Source organism: Erpetoichthys calabaricus, chromosome 15 (genome assembly GCF_900747795.2).
Source record: "Erpetoichthys calabaricus chromosome 15, fErpCal1.3, whole genome shotgun sequence".
Taxonomy (NCBI): Eukaryota; Metazoa; Chordata; class Cladistia; order Polypteriformes; family Polypteridae; genus Erpetoichthys; species Erpetoichthys calabaricus.
In genome coordinates, this window is record NC_041408.2 from 21,317,161 (window position 1) to 21,339,626 (window position 22,466).

General features: G+C 36.5%; 1 protein-coding gene across 3 annotated transcripts in view; it reads left to right on the forward strand.

The window, feature by feature from the left end:
- The first annotated feature begins 5,002 nt into the window (after positions 1-5,002).
- rcor3 (REST corepressor 3) overlaps positions 5,003-22,466 on the forward strand; it is a 33,790-nt gene continuing 16,326 nt past the window's right edge. Inside the window, exons 1-8 of one of the 3 annotated variants that reach the window (XM_028820160.2) lie at positions 5,003-5,265; positions 5,367-5,423; positions 6,335-6,412; positions 10,846-10,898; positions 11,123-11,284; positions 12,951-13,075; positions 13,214-13,292; positions 19,595-19,813. In XM_028820160.2, coding sequence (XP_028675993.1) covers positions 5,142-5,265; positions 5,367-5,423; positions 6,335-6,412; positions 10,846-10,898; positions 11,123-11,284; positions 12,951-13,075; positions 13,214-13,292; positions 19,595-19,813 — 897 coding nt within the window. In that variant the 5' untranslated portion in view covers positions 5,003-5,141. The other 2 variants (XM_028820159.2, XM_051919688.1) reach the window with 2 other exon arrangements.

The following is a 22,466-nucleotide window of genomic DNA, read 5'->3' on the forward strand; positions in this document are numbered from 1 at the left end:
CTGTATTGTTTACAACCCACCCTTTACTCTGTTAATAACAGGGACAACTGCTAAGCAATATGAAATCGGTAGATAAGTTTACACTTACTGTATAGCGAAGTACACGTAGCAGCTTGTAGGCGGTCATGACGTCGTCGACCTTGTTGCAAAGATTCCTAAAGCAGATTCCATCCAGACTACTGTCTTATCACGTCCACTTGCAACTCGTTTTGCGCCCTGGTTAAAGGACACTGCGGCCGTAGATCTTATATGCTTTTCCTCCTTTTTAAATAAAAAGAATCGTGGACTCATTGATGCTGTGATGGTGTCCTGCAGTGGTGTAGCTGTTCCCTTCCTTCAACATATCCAAAACTTTTACCTTTTCTACAATCATTTGCATCTTTTGTTGGCGCTTGGACATGGCCCCTCAAGCAGTAGCACGTTAATGATGAATGAGTGAGATGAGACTTCCTGGTTAATGCAGCACTCCGTCGCTGAGCCAATCAGCAGCACACAGGAACTTAACTGCGTGCTCTGATTGGGTAGCTTCTCAGCCACCTGCCAATAACATCTCTTGTATGCAATCAACTGGGCAAACCAACTTAGGAAGCAAGTACCAGAAGTAAAAAGACCCATTGTCCGCAGAAACCCGCGAAGCAGCGAAAAATCCGCGTTATATATTTAGATATGCTTACATATAAAATCCGTGAAGTCGTGAATCCGCGAAAAGTGAACCGCGAAGTAGCGAGGGATTACTGTAACAAAATTCAACCCCCACCCCGATTGCATTACATGTGATGCTGGAAGTGGTTTCCGTTTTCTGTCAGATACATTTCGACGCGGCGCTTCATGTTCCTGAACGTATCAGGAAGTGTCTTGGAGGGGAATAGCAGCAATTTCACGTTGGATGTTTTCCTTCAGATCTTCCACAGTGCGAGGCTTGTTCCGATAGACTTTTCCTTTGAGCAGACCCCAAAGGAAGAACTCTGGTGGTGTCAGATCCGGCGACCGTGGTGGCCAAAGCCCCTTTAAAATTACCCTGTTGCGGAAGAAGGACTCAGTTTCTACCATGCTCCTTGCCGATGTTTGACACGTTGCTCCATTGTATATTATCTCTTTCTCCCTCTGCAAACCAACTGAAGGAACCGCCCACTGATGACATCACTTCCAGTTCTGGCTCCCCTGGACCCAAACCTTGTTGTCATTCCGCTATATAACCACCATTTTGTTCTGTTGTATTCAGTTCATTCATGAGCTATGTCTGTAAAGACCATTTTGTTTTGCCAACTGTTTTCCATGTATATGGGGTTACTGTGTTGGTATACCCCAAATCTTTATCTTGGTTTGTTTTTGTTTATTTCACACGGTTAAAAGGCAATTTTTCTTTTCATTCATGTAACACAATTTTTTTAGAGAAAAATGAAATGCAAAAAAAAGAGGACGTAGCCCAGCTGCTATGTGTTTTCTGAAATGTCATGTCTCAAACATGTATTTTTCTGAGCGACTCTTGCAGTCAGACACTGCCATAATCAAATGCACCCCTCAACATTCTGACATTGTCAAATCGCTATTTTGATCTAAGCCCCTCCACATCTTGTTCCCACCAGTAATGGCTCCTCTCTAATGTACAGATTTCACATTGATGATTCCACTCTAAGCATTTTTAAGCTGAAAAATATACAGATATCTGGTATTGTCATCGGTATGAAGCATTCCTGGTTGTTTATTATGTCACTTCTGTCTGATGAATTAATTTTTATTGACTTTGCAGGTTCAGAATATACAACGTATATTGATGCACAGTCATATCTGATTTGATTATCTTGCAAAATTAACTTGAACAGTTAAACAAAAAAAATTAGATATGAGCCAAAAATCAGAACTGAGTCACTGTTAACTACTGCTGGAATGTAGCCTTAGTAGTCTGTAGCAACACACAGTCTAATCCAGCTGATTTGGACTTTCAACTAATTTTTACCATTGTGACTTCTCTCCAACACATTTCTTCCTTGCCCACCATAGATGAGCCTATACATATTGCTGTTCTTGGGGCCCCTAGTAATTGAGGAGCCCCTATGCAATGCATACTCTGCACAAACCCAATGTGTATACCTGCAGATATTGAATCCTCACATCTAGAGCTCTGTCGCTACGTCATAAAAAAGCACAAACTACTGTATCAATATACTTCCAAAATAAAAAGCAATTAAATATTTTTAATGAACACTTATGTTGTTGTAGGTAACCATCTATGTGCACCATTTCTATTGAAAAAAACAGCAAATAATGCTGAGGTTGAATTAATTTCAATTTGATGTGATAACGAGGATAATTTTATGACACTGATTAAAAAAGAGAGAGATCTTGAATAGTAAAGAGCCAGACAAGAAACATAGCTATTGCATGTACTCTTCTTCGTTTTGGCCAGATCACTTATTTGCTAAAGGGCAGGTCACTTCTGATAAGCAGACACTGGTGTGAATTACAGCTGATAACCAATTCTTTATTTATTTTTTTCCACCAATGTGTTGTCCTCAAACAGCACTACTCCATAGTACTCTTTTAGAAGGATAAGGTTAAAGTAATTTAAATAAAGCATTAACAGACCAACCTATGCAAACATTTACAGGATGGCTAAAACATAGCCCATGCAAAGTACAGTAAGTAGACTTATTAAGGAGGAAGATAATATACAGGTGCAATCTAACTTGTGAACTTGGTTGAAAGAAAACCTTGCAATTACTGTGACTGTGCAAAAACAAGTGTGCCCATCTTTATATTTTTAGATCAGGGGTCTCCAACTCCAGTCCTGGAGAGCTACTGTGACTGCAAGTTTTCATTCTCTTTTCTTAATTAGTGACCAGTTTTTGCTGCTAATTAACTATTTCCCTTTATTTTAATTGACTTTTCTTGAGACTCTGACCGCTGAATTGATTCTTTTTTCCTTAAACGGCACTTAAACATGAATTTAAGGTGAAGCGAGCCAACAGATGACCAACTAAGTTGGGGCCTCAAACTCTAACCAACTTCACTTCAGTTTCTTAATCTGAAGTCAATTCTCGTTGCTAATTAAACCTGTTTATTTAATTCCATGGCGCTCATTCTGCCATTTCCAAAACTGTTGATTTTCTTTTTAAGAGTGCTGTTAAAATGTTTTGTGGACCTGAGCAGATCAACATTACTGAGGCCTTCACATTTCTTTATTTTCAGTTATTGTGTGATGGACGCAGGTTGTTATTTATGTGTTTTTTTTTTTTTTTTTGGTTGCTAATTAAGGAAGAAAGAAATAATTAAGGAACCTAAGTCTTAAGATGTGCATCAATTAAAATTAAGGCAAAGAGTTAATTAGCAACAAAATCTGGTCACTAATTAAGAAAAGGGTTAGAATGAAAACCTGCAGACACAGTAGCTCTCCAGGACTGGAGTTGGAGACCCCTGTTTTAAGATTAATAAATATGCCATGTCTAAATGAATGGCTGAAAATCAGCATAAATACATTTGTATTACACACTGATCAGTACACCTACTGTTAATATGTTAATAAGTAATATTTCGTTTTGGATTAGTGTTTTATGATGGTACTGGGGTGTGTGCTTCTGTTTAGTCGATACAGCATTCTGGGTTTCAAATTGCTTGCCTCTCTGTGAGTCTGTCACATTTGCACCTTCTCTTTGTTCTGTGTGGGTTTTTACCTCCCACTTACCCAAAAACATGCTTGTTAGATTAAATGAGCATTCCTAACTGGCTGAGTATTGGCGTAGGTGGGTGAGTGAGTGGGGTCTGCCATGTGGTGGCATCCTGTTCAGGAATGTTTCCTGCCTGTGCTGCAAGAATTATACCTTACTCCACGAGTTAGACTAAGGGGGGCCGGGGGCACCCTGCCCAGAGATTGCTGCAGCTCCCACACGACCCTGTTCGGAAGAAGGAAGGTGTAGAAAATTGATGGGATAGAATGTTAGTGAGTGTTAGTGTATACTGAATGTTAGTGTATACTCTCAGAATGTTAGTGTATACTGAATTGTGGCTCAGCTTCAAGACCACATAAAATTCTGCAAATTCTAAAACCGAACGATCTTGTGTTACGCTTTAATTTCTATATGCGTTTTCCACAGTACACTGTTCGTATCATACGACTTCTGATACGAGGACATCTTCTGTGGAATACAACATTTTTTGGTAAAGAAAGCCTTTTACATTTTTTTTTCTTCTATTAAGGTCCATGGCTCAGGTTCGTCCCGGCCTGATGTGTGGAGCCTGTGCCCTTAACAATCAAGTGACACTTTTGACTGGTGATGTTCTCTTAAAAAGTTTTTAGCTTAAAGGCATGAATTCACTCCCTGCAGTTTCTTTCCAACAGGTAAACGATCGTTAAAATGTAATAAGGTGGGCACGCGCTTCCATGCATTCAAGGGATCTACAAAAGTGTAGGTTTAAAAAAGTAACCAGGCTGTGCCCATTTTGCCGTCGGTGTAAATGAGTTTAATTTTGTAAATTTTCGTGTTCTTCGTGAACTCTGAAAATATGTAAACAACGGGTTAACTTTTATCAAAAGCATTAAAACCTTTCGAGGAACGTACGCTAAAGGCTAATTTCTACTGATGACCTCAAGTCGATCTCTCAAATATAAACCCTAAGGTGTATTATAAATGCGTAGATCATGCAATTCCATGCTGTTATACTTGGATTTCCTTGGTTTTTCGACACGTTCTGGTTGCCCTCCACCGCTGCCACGCCACGACACGACATGTAAACAGCTCGTGCCAGGCAACATTGACTGTCTGTGGCAGCGGCGGCTCCGCTGTAAACGCCACCAGAGTGCCTCTCCGCGCATGACAAACACCTTCCGCCGCGAAAAGCAGCTCTCGGCCACTCTTCCATTCCCTCTCTTCTCTCTGCCTATGACCGAGGCAAATGGACTTATGCGAATGCATACACGTGGAAAATCGTGCAAAAACCTTTATAAAAAAGCCCTGCCCATGGTAAAGCAGCAAGCCGCGAATTTATATAAATGAACAGGCGGATGGATACTTGACAGAGTGACAGTGCTGCGCAGAAAGGGGAGTTGTTTAGGGAAAGCGTGCCGAGTCACATTAATAATTCGCCTTTTTTTCTTGTATATTTTAATTACTTAATTTAATAAATAAATACATGACGATTTGATCATGCCGGGGATGATGGAAAAGGGTCCAGAATATCTGGGAAAAGGACGATCAAATGGGACAAAAAGCCCTTCCAACGCTTCTAATGGACATTTTTCCGAGGAGAGTGGCAGCGACGAGGAACACGGTGATAGCCTCGAACTCCACTATTTGCACAAATGCAGTTTGGCATTGTTTTTTTTTTATAATTGAAAACGGCTAACTTGTTCTTTTTTGTTTTATTCGTAGATGTGGGAATGCGCGTGGGATCGGAATATCAAGCGACTATCCCTGAATATGATCCCGGTAACGTTATCTATGACTATTTGGCGCTTACTGTGAGTAGCCTCGACGAGCAAGAGATCAATGCCTGGGTATCGCAGTGTGAGCCCAACATCGAGCTCTGTCACGCTAGCCTAATGCCGGCGACCTTCACGTTTTCTTGTTGTCTGAGCTTTTTGAATGCAAAGAGAGTTCCTTCATAATTTGTAATTACTGTGCGATTCCGGCCTTTCCAAAGGGTAACATGGAAAGTACTTTAAAAAGTGGCATAAACAAAGGCGATCGTGTGTTAATGTGCACATTTTAATATGACGATGTTCGGTTAATTGGCAGTTCTGAACTGGCCGAGTGTGAGTGCGGGTGGGTTAGCGGGGGTCCGACGCTCTGTTCAATGTTGATTCCTGCTTGGCATCAGATGCGGTGGGGAAGGCTCCGGTCTCCGGCAGCAGTTAAGTGGATTAAAGGGTTTACGAACATTGCGTTATTTTATAAAGACCTGCATATGTATATATGTTTTTCTCCAAGGGTAGTAAATTAATATTGTAACGAAGTGCAGACTCGTAACGGGCTATCGAGGCTACCAGTCAACACTCCAGCCTTGGTGGCAGCCTGTGCGACCATCAGCAACCCGAATAGCAACCCGAATTACCTGGCAAAGCGCCGATTGAATGCATTTAGATCGCTGCTGTGTGTATCGAAGAGCTTTAAGGTGGTGTTCATCATGAAAGATACCATATAAATATTAATCTGAAAGGGATTCAAAAATAAAACAAGCAAATGAATGAAATATCTTTAAAACATTAAAATATCATTTAGCTGAATGCCAGTATGCTGCAGTTTTCAAGTAATTCTTACAATTTTAATACAACTTATACTATTTTAAGCCTTTTTATGTACAGTTTAACTAAAAGTCACTTCTGTTTTTCACTTTTGAGGTGCTACAAAATACAGTGATAAAGAAAGTGGGGGGATGTTGGTGTGGTCTCCATTTCACACTATTGCTGATGCTAAATGTAAGTAAGAATTGTGGGATTATACATATGTGCTTTTAAAGAGCTCAGTTATCCTTCATTAATTTTGCCAAATGTTGTATTTAATGTTACTGTAACAGTCACCATTTTCCTTTTATATTAGTCATATTTTAGAAAGTGCAATTGTTTTTATTACTGTATAGCGTTGTTTTCTGCTTTTATAAGTTCTGGACAGATCATTAAGTATGCAATTAAGCAGATAACAGCTTGAATGAAAATGTAGTCTTAAAATTTTTTTTACAGTAAAGCACTGCCAGCAAAGTATGTACTGTAAATATTACAGTAAGAAACTAAATGAAAATATCAGTAATGTACTGAAGTCAATGTGTAATACACTAATGTATACTTCATAGTACACTACTTTCATTATAAAACGAAAGTATGATATGCTGTAAACTAAACTTTATATTAAAAGTAGAATCATTAGTTTACACACTTTAAAACATCAAAGAAAATTCACATTAGGAAAAGTTTACACTAGTGAGACCACATCTATAGTGTTCTGTGCAGTTCTGGTCACCACGCTACAGGAAGGACCCTAGCAGCAATTAAAGCTGCAGAGAAGACAATTACAGTATGTGCATCCCAGGACTTCTGGACTTGTCATAGTCTAGTAGACTCAGAGAATTAGTTTAGTCTCGAGCAGAGGAGACTGTGTGGGGACCTAAACCATGCCTTCAAAATTTTCCAAGGCAATGATAAAGTAGATCCAGCTGATTTATTTCAGTTTAGCAGTGAATCACTTACTCATGGATAGCAGTTGAAATTAAAGGGAAGTGCATTTAGGACTGGATCCAGCAAGCACTTCTTTACTCAAAGGGTTGTGAAAATGTGGAACAAACTACTAGAACATGTAGTAGACACAGAAACTAGTGATGGGTGATTCGCAAACAATTTTCTGTTATTAAATGACTCGTTTTAGTGAAACATATCAGCTGACCTGTGAGCACTAACAAATCGATTCAGTGGAGCTCAACGGGAGTGCTAAAGCGCATGGGTGTCCTTCCCGCATGATGTCGTCAGCATCTTTCATTTCGCTGAAAGAAGTTTAAATCTCAACTGCCTGAATCATGAGCCTTGACTCATTTGATTTGTGAACAAGTCGCTGCTTCAGAATCAGCCTAATGATTCTCATTCATTTAATTCACGAATAAGCCACCACACAAGAACCAGTCTTTTGACTCCTGTTCATTTGTGAACGGATTATTATGAGTTGCACATTTCTCTTCTCTTGTGATTCTGCAACAAAACGTCTTATTTTAATATTGTATATATGTTATCGTGCTTTGTGTATGGAAACAGGACTATGACATATGAATTTTCATTTTAAATATATAATTACTTATATTTAAATAATATCAGTAAACTGAATTGAAATACTCATCAGTACCAGAAACGGTGAAGACCTTTAAGATGTCTTAGGATGAGATAATGGAACAGCTTAGCAATTACCTTAACAAATGTGTCAAATGTACTGAACGGTCATCTCTAGCTTGTCATATATCTTGTGCATTTTGTCACAAGGAAACGTATGCATTTGTGATGTGGATAGGCTGTACAGCTTAAACAATCAACCATATGTTTCCATAACCACATAAAACATTCAGCACTCTATATAAATATACAGTATGTTACCTTTAACTTCTTTTCCCACTGACCAAAGCTGCAGTAATCACCAGGAACCATCTGCACCTTTACCCCATAGAAGGTGCTTCAAAATATAAATCATCCAGCTTTATGCAAATATAGAATTCTCTGCCATGAAAAATGCACCAGAAAATATAGCAAAAACTCCTAGAAAATTGCCTGATACTGTATATGGTAACCCACACAGACCTAATTTCTCTCTTGTGCACAATACTCAAAAATAATCTATCTTAAGATGAAAGGGTATTCTTTTAAAGTTATATCAGCTTAATACAGCTGTTCTTTGGGATATAGTCAAGCTGAATTCAGTGGTGAAAAAACAAAAGATGAGTCATGTTGTCTCCCGGAGAGAGTAAAGGCTACCTTTGTGGTACAGGGTGTGTGACAGGTTTCATTCCAAACTCGTTTATTTTCACCTAAAAGGTTAGACCTCCCATGATGCATTGCATTTTTCCCCTGAAATACAATAATTTACTATAAACATGCTTGACTGTAATGCATTTTCTAGAATGCATTGTGTTCAACAGTAAAATACTGTAAACAAATAAGACAGTACTTTTACTATAAAAAATACCAGTAAAATTATAGCCATTTTTTTTACAGTGTATAATTATTACACATGTATTCACTTTTTAAAGTGTGTTGCATTTTAGGAAATAAACTTTTTTCTGAAGCAAAACAGAAAAGAGTTCTGACGTGGTATTGCAATTCCCTACTGGAAGGCACCCCTTCTAATCTTATATCACAGCTCCAGCTTATTCAAAACTCCTTACTCAAACCAGCAGCAGCGAGCACATCACACCCATCCTGCTCCGCCTTCACTGGCTCCCTGTGTCCTTACAGAATCAAATATAAAATCCTACTAATAACCTACAAAGCCTTAAATGACCTCGCGCCAAACTACATCAGTGATCTACTCCATCACTATGTGCCTGTCCGCCCACTAAGGTCCTCTGATTCTGGCAATCTTGTTGTGCCCCACACTAATCTGCACTCCATGGGTGACAGGGCCTTCAGCTGTATAGCGCCCAGACTCTGGAATGACCTACCGAAATTAATGAGATCAGCTGACTCCATGAATTCTTTTAAAAAACAACTCAAAACTCAACTGTTCAGGAAGGCTTTTAGCTCTACGTGACTTTATTAACCTTCTCTCAGTTTACCTCTATGTCAAGTTGCTCATGTAACCTATGTGTGTGTGCTAGACCATCAGTTATGTTGTCTGTCAGGCTTTTTCTCTGAATTTACTGTCTTAATCTTCTTTATTTATTTATCTGGTTTGTACAAAGCTATACACTGTATACCCTGCCGTTCTATCTTAAACTCTGTGAAGTGCCTTGAGCATGGGAAAGGCGCTATATAAATAAAATGTATTATTATTGTTTAATATGATGCATGACAATACAATGTAACATTTGTGATTATTGAGTAGTGCTGGGCGGTATAACCAAAATTCTATATCACAGTATTTTTCCAAATTATACGAGTTTCACGGTATTCAACGGTATTTTTTTCCCATGCATGAGTGGATGTTAACTACATTTTCCATTGTAATTACTGCAGTAGACTGGCTAATAACCTATTCCACTGTCATGAGAATTGTACATTGTACAAACAAAACATTTTAATGTGCACCCAAGTATTAATACAGGTTTGCATGGCCCCATAAAGTGATAGTTTTCAAGGGGGTGGCACTAATGAAAAGAAGGAATCATATTACATGACAAATGCAGTCAAAATATAGAACCTCTTTATTAAACAAATTTTGCAAACAATTTAAACTATAATTTTGACAACATATTTTCAACCATCTAAAGAGGCATTTAGATTTAGTAAAATATCCAGAGGTGCTTGTCAAAAGTTGTATTGCACTGAACATGTCTTAGAAAACGAATAAATAGTAAATATTTTTTGTAAACCAACTATACTTTCAGTTAATGTTAATAATCTCTGTCCACTGACACGTTAGCTATATGGATTGTAATGGCATTGGTTATCTTGATCCACCACTTGCATTTTTTGTCGTAGGCAGTACCTCTAGCAAACGCGTCTACAAGTGACGTCTGGCTCGAGTGTCCTCTAGCTTTTTCAGTTTTACCTGAGGACGTGGAGGGTGCCAATCTTACTTCCGTACATTCATGGTACTCCAAAGCATGTTTGCAGCTCTGGTGGGGAAGCAAATAGCTCAACAGCATTTGCAGTAAATTGTTGTTTGGTCCACATCTGACCTTTAAAAACCAAAATCTCCAGACAACAGACAGCTTCAGTTTCGGAATGTTCTCTGTCCATTTTCACCGCTCAATACCTCCATTAACGTATGTACTCCATTGCATGTGTGTTTAGCGGTGCAGCAGTGAAAAAGGTCCCCCCTTAAACAGTTTCCCGCTGCACCACATTCCAAACATTGTTTAGGCTATTTAAATTGCGGTAAAATAAAAATCCATATCATAACAAAAATAAAAAACGGTTTTTGGTATGAACTGTTATACCTCCCAGCATTGAGTTTGCATAAATATTTGAAACCCATAAAAAGGGGAAACATCCCGGGAAAAAAAGAAGCGTTAAATGGCAAGCTTGTAATTTTTGTTATCAGCAAGTGGTCCTCATGTTTCAAAATAATCACATAATAATAATAATCCAACAGTTATAAAATTAGTTTTATGTTTGTAGGACATTCTAAAGCAGAGCTGAAGGCTACTGACAAGAGCTTTGTCATTTCTCTTTATGGTGTTTTTAATAGTTACATTCCATTCTTCTTTATTCTGCAGTGGATGAGTACATTGCGATTGCAAAAGAAAAGCATGGCTATAATGTAGAGCAGGTATGCATTTTATACTCTTTTACAGTTCCCTTTAATAAAACTGTTCAAGTTGTGGTTATCAAATTCCAGGATTAGTAAAAAAAACTGTTAGTCTTTAATATTTTTGTACCTGGAAATTAGTCATACACTGTATATAAATCATTAATTAAGTCCATGTCAAAACCTGTTTTTATTTGTAAAATTCATTTTTGTGTGTGTTTATGGTGTCATTTTTCTATCTTCAGGCTTTGGGTATGTTGTTTTGGCACAAACACAACATTGAAAAATCACTTGCAGACCTTCCAAACTTCACCCCTTTTCCAGATGAGTGGACGGTAGAGGATAAAGTGTTGTTTGAACAAGCTTTTAGCTTTCATGGGAAAAGCTTCCACAGAATTCAACAGATGGTATGTGGATATTGTTTCTGAAAAACCTGCAGTACACACTGTATCTGGGCAGATAAATTTTCAATTTGTTTCATCAGTAGAATATACAGTATTTACTAACTTTTAGAGAATGCTGGAATGAAAACTTCATATCCCCAGACAGCTGGTTTCAGAAGTTAGCCCTGTTTTTGGCAATGTGAAGCTTGCACATTCTCACAGTGTCTCAGCAGGTGTTTTGTTTGTTTTTAGTATACTTCCACCTCTCAAACCTATGTACAGTATGTTACATTTATGAAATACTGAACCAATTTAGAGTTTTAGTGTATGTGCCTGTGTGAGTGTGCCCTGAAATGAACAGGTGCTTTATCTAGGATAGACTACAGCATTTTTTGAGGAATCGGACAGGGCAATACTCCCACACTCGTGCTTCTTCTAGCTGCCCTTCCTGAGACAGCAGAAGTGATATGCAGACCCAGGATGATTAGGGCACTAAAGTAAATCTCTGTCAGTCAGCAGTTTTTGTCCGCTTCCTGGTGGCAGTTCTTGTCTTGGAAAGCAGCAAGTCTCCTGCAGCCTGCACACTGCCAATTTCATGCATTGTGCTGTTGGAACTGATGCAAGCTCTCTGCACTCCTAGATTGAACTAAAAGGGTTCATGGGTAGATCAGGTGTATGGAAAAGTGGTCAGGACTACTTCCTTGTAGTTCTAAAGATTACAATTTCATCCCTGGTCTTGTTACTACTTGTGTGGACCTTTTGTTTTCATCCCATGTCTATGTGGATTTGCTTTAGATATTCTGGTTTGTTTTAGTTTCCAAAATACATACATATTGTCCTGGTTCTTTTGTTGTGCCCAGTAATGTCAGCATAGGTTTCAGCACTCTGCAGCTTTGTTATAAAAAAATTGACTTGATAAAGGAATTGATTGATAGCTTGCATAAAGCAGTGCATAAACAGAAGTAAGTCTTACAGCTATTGCCATCTATATCTATATATATCTATATATATATATATATCTATATATATATATATATATCTATATATATATATATATATATATATATATATATATATATATATATCTATCTTAATGACTGTTCTTGTCTTGCACCTGATGCTTGCTTTATAGGCTCTAGCTTACCGATGACCCTGCTCAGGATAAGCGGGTTTAGGAAATGGATGGAATTACAGTATATTCAATATTCAATATTTAAAAAATACATGTTTGGTGTAAATAATACATTATAAAATGCTTTATTTTTCATACATTTCGTAAAGAGAAATAATTTACTAGAATCAAAGGTACAGTATATCCATGTGCAAGAGAGGTTACTGTGAAATTTTCTTTTTCTCACTGTTGACATTGTGTGTCGTAATGCATAAATGCTCAGTAACCAAATTTCTATTTGCACATTGAAGAAAGCTTTGAAGTGTTTAAATTAAAATTTATAAGCATCACATCTGAAACCTTAGCTTAGGCTGTAAAATAATTCTAAGTTATGTTAACTAAATTTTGGTAACTGACATTACAGATTCTTTCTCAAAAGAGCTAAAAAAAACTAAACTTGTTTTATTAGAAAAAAATACTGTAAGTAGTTTTGTTGAGAGTGCTGTAGTTTAACACATTTACAATATATCAGAAAAACAACACCGAATTTAATGAATACTATTGTTGTTGTCTATTAAGTTACCAGATAAGTCAATTTCAAGTTTAGTGAAATATTATTATTCATGGAAAAAGACAAGATCCAGGACAAGTCTAATGGACCGACAGGCAAGGAAACTGGCGAATCGTAGTACTCATGAAGAAAGGTAATTATTTAACAAGTTTTCTTTCTACTCTGTTTTTTTTCCCCTCAGGTCAATCAAACAAAATACTCACTGTTGCAGTGGTACATGTTTTGTTGTAGTGTTATTGATCTGTTTTCATTGTTTTACTTTTTAATTTAGTGATGAAGAAATGGAAGAAGCAAACCCGAATGAAGCCAATGACAGTGATTACGATCCAAGTAAAGAAACTAAAAAGGAGGTACTGCATCTTATGACATGTAGCATAATTCGAGTGAGCAAAGAAAATTATATTGGAAAGTTTTTACATTTATAGAACCAAGTCGTAAAATGAAAGTGTTATTGTAGAAAGAAGTACACTCCCCTTTTTAAGTGTTTTTTGAACACTTAGTCAAATATAATTTCTCCTGTGAAAAGTAATTTATCCAAGTTTATTTTAATATATGCAAATTTTAGTTTTTTACATTTTTGTTACTGTTGCACATACTAGAATACATAGTAGAAGAAATTATATTTTAAATTTAGTTGCATACATACTTCCTTTCTTCTGTTTTATAATTTGGGTGGTCCTGTATGTTTGTATGTCATCTATCTTAAGAGCTAACCTACCTTAGGATTAATGTACAGTATTAGTTTTTGCAGCATCAAATTTGTGACCTTCATTCTTTGGGCCATATTTTAAAACTGTTAATGCATGTTTAAACAGCACTGTGTTGGAATTTTCACTAAACAGACATTAGTATACGAGGTGAGACAGAAAAATAACTGGATTGGTAAAAAAAATATTTATTGATGAATTACAGCATTCTAAACATTGTCAGCTTCTATATACTCCCCCTCCCAATCTCTACACCGCTCCATAAGTATCTTCCGTTGATTGAAACAGTGCTGGAAGTCTTCTTGCTTGAGGCTCTTCAACAGACTTGCCGTTTTTGTCTTCGCTTCATCAATTGAAGAAAAATGTTTTTCCTTCAGGTCACTTTTGATTTTCGGGAACAAGTAAAAATCACAGGGAGCTAAATCGGGCGAATAGGGAGGATGATCGAGGACAGAAGTGTTTTTATCAGTCAAAAACTGCTCTACGGAAAAAGCAGTACGATCATTTCGAACAATCTTGATTCACTGTTTTGATGTTTTCATCTGTCCAAGACGAGCGTGGGTGACCTGGGCGTTGAAAGTCTTACACATTTCCTTGTCCCTCCTTGAAACATTTGTCCCACTCAAAAACTTGTGTGCGAGACAAACTGTTATCACCGTACACTGTTTTTATCATTTCATAAGTTTCTGTGGCTATTTTGTTCAATTGTTCAAAAGAAATTTGATGTTGATTAGCTGTTCGATTTTTTTCACCTGACATTATAGCGGCAACTCGCGTAGTGATTATTGTGCAAATACTGACTGGGCTGTTCACAGGATATACCTAGCCGGTTGAGGGTTTGAGAGGGCATGTAGGAGGGGATATAGTTCTATGATTCACGTTCGGCCGACCTCCAGACGGTCTTCCAGGAAAGCCCCAAGCCCAGTCCGGTTATTTTTGTGTCTCACCTTGTATATAAAAATACAACATTCGTGATCAGAAAATGAAGAGATGGACTAATATATTTTTTTAAATTGCTGCTAGTTGTTCGTAAGAGTAATTCATATACCCAGATCAGACCATTCAGTTTGCACTTTTAAGTGTATGGGTCGCTGATTATGTTTCAAAAGATATGTTAAAAAAAGTGAGAATTGATTAATATGAAGATTTTGTTGTTATTTGGGGATCCAGCATTTGAAGGGAGTACAAAATTAGTTCATGTTGCAGACCTTTTTTATTTACGATTAGGTTTTTATTTTTATTAACCTACCTCTGAGCAAAGTTGTCGTGGCGGTCTGCGCCTGCACTTGGTGAATAGCACTGTGCAAGAGCAAAGTGGTTTGTACTATTGTATTATATTTCTGAGGAGGCAATGATAGATACATCTAGCTCTGTAAAGAGGATTACTTGTGTTCTGTTTTGTGTATTGTATTTTACCCCATTTTTTGTCACCCATTACATGCCCAACCTCCCAGGAAGAGGGTCTTTGTCTGTATTGCCGTTCTCCAGTTTTGTTCCATTTTTCTTTCCCTGCAGAATTTTTCTGGGAGTTTTTTCTTGTCTTCTTAGGGAGTCATGGCTGGGAAGCTATCAAAAGACAGGGCATGTTAAAGCCCATTGAGGCACTCCTTGTGTGATTTTCGGCATACAAGTAGTAAATTGTTATAGTTGTTGTTGTAAACAATTTATTTTTGCCTAATAGGGTATTTGGTAGATTTTAACAATTGTGATTTTTTTTATATGCACTGTCTTGACCTTGTTGGGAATGCTGTCTCACATTTCCAAGATGTCGGGGGGTGAATCCTAAAATGGTCATGGTCTAGATTTTTCTCTAATTACTCCCAAATCGACAATCCTAAACTGGCTTTGTGTGCATCCACTGCTACTGATGCAGGTTTCAGCACAGTGTATTAGCAGATTGGATTAGAAAGGATGAATGTATAGGTGTTTTGGTCACTTTATTGCCAATACTGGCAGATATGGCGACAAGAAAAGAATCTAGTTTACTATACTGCATGTTAGCACCTTGAATAGATCAAGCTCACTGTTGGGAAACGCACTGTGGAAAGATAATTCCACTTAAGAGTAGCACCTCAAAGCCACAAGAATAAAAAAACAACAAAAATCAATTGAGACAAATATAATTTTATACTTGGCTTGTAGTGAGTAATAATTAAGCATACAATTCATGCGGTTGGCTGGGGAAATCCCATTTGTAATTCAGCAGAATTGATAGAACAGTAAAGATGATCTTTCTCTCTCTGTTAACATAAATGTTCTAAGTGCTCCAGCTGTTATCTTCTTCAGGTGCTGTCAGAGCCTGCAGGAGTTTGGAGGGTGAAAGTTTATGGAGCGCTACAGTTAAAAACTCTCAGGTTTAAGCAGGTCAGTGGTTGTGATGCACCACTGTGCCCAGCTTCAGCCGTGGTGGGTTCTCAAGATGATTGGGTGTGGTAACACTTATTATAATGTAAATATAAACCAATCAGTATTTATGTAGGAGCTTCACCAATCTTTTGATAGAAATTTCTGAATGTAAAGAGCTTTCTTAGTGTTTTATGTAGCAGAGCCCAAGAAATAACTTTCTAACTGATTTACACAGCATAATATAGAAAGCAAAAAGCAAGAATATATAATATGTGACACTTGAAAAAGGAAAGTAAGCATTGTAACATAATAATGACAGTATTAAGTAGATGTAAAGTATGTAAGTATATGAAAGAATAATATTTCACAAGGAAGCTATACTGTATGTACTATATGTATGACTATTAAGTGAACATCATTTCTGCATTTATTATGTTAATGCTGAACTGAAATTAACAACAACAACAACAACATTTATTTATATAGCACATTTTCATACAAAAAGTAGCTCAAAGTGCTTTACATAATGAAGAAAAGAAGAATAAAAGACAAATAAGAAATTAAAATAAGACAACCTTAGTTAACATAAAAAGGAGTAAGGTCCGATGGCCAGGGTGGACAGAAAAAACAAAAAAAAACTCCAGAAGGCTGGAGAAAAAAATAAAATCTGTAGGGGTTCCAGGCCACGAGACCGCCCAGTCCCCTTTGGGCATTCTACCTACAGATTACAGATATATGTGCAAGCAGATTTTCTTGTATTCCATATTCATTTGTTTGAGCAGCAGGGTGGCTCAGTGGTTAGCACTGCTACATCATGGATGCAGCTTCGTTGATGTCTTCTGTATTCCAAAGATATATACATATTAGGTTATCTAGAAACTCGAAATTGGCCCTACAAGTGTAAGTGTGCCTTGCATTAGAATGTCCCCTGGTTCCCTTGTGTCTGATGCTGCCATGTTAACACTGTTTACTCCATCTTCAATTGTGCTTTGCCTGTATTTTGTGTAGTTTATGATGTAGTTAATTTATTTTCTTTTTAAATCTTCTCTAAAGGTGTGTTGGAAATTTTAGTAATGATATAGTTCTATGTAAGTTACAAGTAATAATTTGAACTGTTATACCATTTTTCTTTTGTTGTTTGTAATTTTTCTCATGAGGCGTTTTGCTTGAAAGTTTTACTTTCTGACAATTGTAAATCTTTATCTTAAACAAAAGAATAATATGACTGCTAATGTCTGGCAGTTCCTATAAACATATTACTATTTAATCTAGCCTTGTATTTTTGACCAAATTTGTTTGTTAAAAACAGCAGTCAATGAAGGCTATTTGTAATTTAACATTCCTTGTCATTTATCTTTTTTTTGATCTGAAAGTCAGTTTGGAAAATTGGCACTGAAAAATACATGTAAATGACTATTCTTATAAGGAAAAACATACATTGCGAATTATAAGGTTTATACGCTGGTATCAGGAAAGTTGTTACTATAAGGACCTTTATATGAAAATTACTTCGGGGTGCTGTGCAATGGCTGACTCACAAAGGTTTTGCAAAAAGACCATTTTCCTTCAGGGAATAATAAAGTATATCAGATATATATATATATTTAAGTCCATACTTAATCATTCATGAAATGGTGTGAACAGAATGGCATACAGTCCAATAAAGATAGAATTTCCCTGCACCACTCAACTCCTACACATTTTAAATGTCAAAACCTTATAAGGTATGTGGTATATTCAATTCATTAAACAGTAATTGTCCTCTTTACCCTTTTGGGTATTCTGAATCTTTGAATATTTTCACATTTAGTTAAAACACAGCTCCAATGAGTATACATTCAGTTACTATAAGCGAAGAGTGTGCTATACTTTCTTGATGCTGTGACATCCAGTTATTTGTGATGATTTAACACATTTTATCACTTTGTAACATGCAAGTCTAATTACACATAGTTTTATGAACCCAGGCCAATACATATTAACAAATTTTCATTGTAATTAGATTTATCACCTTAGATGGGTATCAGATTTCCCTTATAGAAATTTGGTGTTGGGTGGTGTTTAAAATTTAGATAAATTCTTAGATCAGGGTTTCTTAAACTTTTTTTGTCGTAACTCAATCTTACCTTTATACTGTCAAAGAGACCCGTTCATTTCTTGTTGAATTCCTGAGTGATCATCAGAGCGTCCCCCTTGGGGAATAGTGGATGATCGGCAAATCTGGGGGGAAATCGACGATGATCAGCAGAGCAACTGCTTAATGAAACCGTGGTAACCCACTGTGACCCATTACCATCAAATACATCAGTAACTGTGATGCAGTGTTTTAGAAACCCAGCCTTAGATGCTTGATATTCTCTGCTAAGGAATTCAATTTTAGATGTGGTACTACCTAAAGTATAAAATGTTAAAATGAGTTATTTTTTTTTAATTTTGAATCTGACTTTTGCAAGTCACACTTGAAAAGTAGGTTGTATCTTATAGGACATTGTGGTCTAGTGGTTAAAGATTGCACTGTAAGTCAATTGGATGTCTCTATTTGCAAAGGATCTTGAGATGGTGTCCTGTAGAATCATGGTTTGTAAAAGAAAAGGTTGTTTTTTGGGGTTTTTTCTGTACATATTTGCTGTTATTATTGAAGAAAATTATGAATTTTGCCTTATAACAAGATCGATCGTGACTATAAAATGGCCCATTATGGATGAACGTGTGTTTTTGTGTTTATATGATGGAATGTGCAGCATAAAGGGCTGACATGGCTGGTTACTGCCTTGTCTCAAAAGTTTCCCAAACAGAATCTCCTTCTGATCATAAAACTGAATTAAGCAAGTTAAGTAAATGGACAAATGGATGATTATAGAATGTAAAATGTTTTAACAAATTCAATCAATCCTTGGAAATTGCTTTCATTTTAATTTTCTAAAACCAGTCTTTATCTTGTTAGGTTTTGAATGAAGTTCTTTTGTGTTTTAATACTGCAGTATGCAACAATTAAAGATGCAAATAAAAACTGTACATTTTTTTAGCCAATTTGAATTTGAAAACGGTTTAAAAAATAAAAACAAAATGGGGAGCATCCTAAATTCCTACCCTTAGCTGCATGGTACAAAATACACAGTGAAGAGGGCAAGAACAAGACAAAGTGTAAGGCAATAGCAACACATTTGAAACCTCACTTCTCAACATATAGGCATCATCAAGCTACATAAAGATAAAACATAAAATTACTAGCAAATCCTTTTCTGTCATGCTAGCATTCCAAATGCCCAGTATAGTCCACAAGACCATTCAGTGTTCTTCAGAATATGCCAAAAAATTAGTGGAAAATTATATCTGCCAATTTTGAGTCACTATAATGTGGTAATTCATAATTCTGTGTAAATGTTTACATGTTTCTGATTCTTTATGCAAAACATTTACTAAATTTCTTGGATGTTAAAGTCTAAATATATTTTTTCATGTAACTGTATTATTTGTACCATTACAAACATACTAATAGTAAGATAAGAGAATTCGGTCTAGACCTAATGTACGTACTTTGCTTCGGTAGTCATTGCAGTGAGTTCAGTTTTAATTATTTTATGTTTCTCTTTCTTTAGACTCATTCTGAGCAACCTGTCCAGACTAGTAAGATTGGGTTAGGAAGACGAGAATACCAGAACCTACAGCATCGCCACCATTCACAGCGCTCTAAATGTCGCCCTCCTAAAGGCATGTACCTTACTCAAGAGGATGTGGTGGCCATTTCCTGTAGTCCAGGTGCTGCAAACACAATTCTTAGACAACTGGACATGGAGCTGGTTTCATTAAAACGACAGGTACCATTTCTTTACTTACTGAAAGGTTGTTTTCCTTAATAATGTTTCTTTTGTTTCTACAATGAAAGCAATAATTAAACAGCAGTTAAATGTTTAATAAACTTAACTAAGAAAATGCATACATTAGTACAGAAGTATCAAGTATAAAATTACATTTAACTTGTGGTAAATAGCATTTGTGCTTGTGTTGATGGTATGATGATTAGTTCACTTGCCTTTCAACCAAGCAATCTGAGTTCAATTCATTCCCATTAGATTTTAACATTTTCTTTAATCAGGTACTTTCCTCGCTATTTCTTTTTAACCTAAGGCCAATATGGCGGAGACATATTGTCTCTGATGTAATTTATTGCAATTTGGGGTTAAATATGTAATCTCTGACTAGTCCATTGCACGGCCATTGTAAACTTTGAAGCACTCTTTTCATATCGAATTTGGTGTTGCATAATTCAAGAGTTTGTAACTTTTGATGTTACCCATTTGAGAGGTAGAAAGGTGGATTGCAGTGGGAATGAAAGGTTGTAAACACACAGTTGACTCAAATCTCGTAATGAATTGGGATTACAGATCATATTTAGTCCAAACACAGTAATTTTGTTTCTCACTGTATATTCACGGCAAAGAAGGAAATAATACCACAGGAAAAGTCAGCAAACAGTACTACAGTTTCAAAATAGAGAGTGATATGAAATATTACAGTGTGAAAAATAGCGCCATGTAAGATGTGAGAATTAGCATGCTTGCTTTTCAACTAAAAAGTCTGGGTTCAGGTCCCACCCATTTCATGTAACTTGTTCTTTAATCAAGCATTTGTCATACTTTTTTTTGTTATGCCCCCAGCTACCCCGGGTATTGCCAAATTGTCACCCGAGTTATTTTTTGCAATTTAGGGTTATTTGCACCACAAGGAAATGCCAAGAATATTTTGTATACAAAGAAGCTACCCAAAACCGATAATATATATGTGCTAGATATAGCAAGTTTGACAGTAATACCATTTGGTATTATATAACCTGAATTACTTATTAACTTTTCCACCTTTCCACTTCCTTACTGAAGCAGTGCCAGGTAACACTAGTGGAACTTAAAATGACAATAATTTGCTCCCATGTGCATCATGAGAAGAAGGACATGACGTTTTTTGATTTTTATTTGCGGTGCAGGTAGATATGGTTTAATTAGGTTTTAGGTTATATGTGTCTTTTTGTTTCTGCCATCATCAGTGCTTGAAATTTACAATATGAATAAAGTGTTGTCAAAGTAAAATGTTCTTGATGAGGATCTTTCCGTGTTGGCTCATCCTCACATTGTAATGTAGTTTTACCTTCAACTTTGTATGTAAAAGTTTATTTGTGACAGTTTTGCTTGTAGCTTTCTACTCATTTTGGATATTTGAAAGCAGAGTGAAACTTCTGTTTGCTCATATAAAGAATCATTGGGAAGAAATTAATAGAATTAGTCGTATAAGAAACAGTAACAGAATTTTGCCTTAGGCTACTCTGTATTTTTTAATTCTGTACTGTGAAAGTATGTTTTAGCCATAGAAAACAGGTTTTGCTTTTGCTTGTGACCGTGTTTGCTAAAGCATCAGTTGGCACATGAAAGACAAACTTTTTTGTCCTACTAGTGTGGCTATACTGCGGTGGGTTGGCACCCTGCCCGGGATTGGTTCCCTGCCTTGTGCCCTGTGTTGGCTGGGATTGGCTCCAGCAGACCCCCGTGACCCTGTTTGGATTCAGCGGGTTGGAAAATGGATGGATGGATGGATAGTGTGGCTATATACCATGATTCCAAATTTTGTACAGGAATTCTTCATGTAACTTAATACGTTAATAGGTGGATTGTAGTGTTTTGTTATATCAGCACATATTAAATATTGTATTTTTTTGCAATGATTAACAAACACTAATATATTCATGGCATATTCATTATTTAATAGTTAATATAGATTAAAAATATTTTTGACGACATAAACCAAAAATGTAAAATATGAGTAGCTTAGAAAAACAATTTAAAGGAATATTCCATCCAAAAATATTTATTATATGTCATTTACTCCCAGTCACTTGTAATGATAGCCAAGGAAAATTTTTTATCTCATATTTTCATGGACAATGAAGATAACTAAGTTTCTGATAGAATGGGTATCTATGGAGAACAGTACTAAAAAACTGCAAAAAGTATGAAAAACACCGATGAAAAAAGGGCATGCAATCATGAGCTCACTATGTGCAAAATGCACACATTTTTTGCTAAAATATTGTTAAAAATATTTCTAGAAAATCAGAGTAATACACAAACAGGAAGCACTTGGGGTTGAATAAGAAATAATAAACTCAAGAAAAAAAATACAGAAATTCAAAATGCTAGAAGAAGGTCATTTACATCTTTCTATATAATACGCTACCGTGTGGGTGTTTAAGGTTCAAGAGTATTTATTGTCATGTCATCCATATATAGTAGTACAGCATACAGTGAAACGAAACAACGTTCCTCCAGGACCATGGTGATACATAAAACACAGGACAACGAAGAATCCACGACACATAACATAAAGACACATAATATATAACAAGGTGCATGTGAGTCAAATGTGCAAACGTGCAACCATGTGCAATACTACAGAACACATATATCAGATATCAGTCTGGTC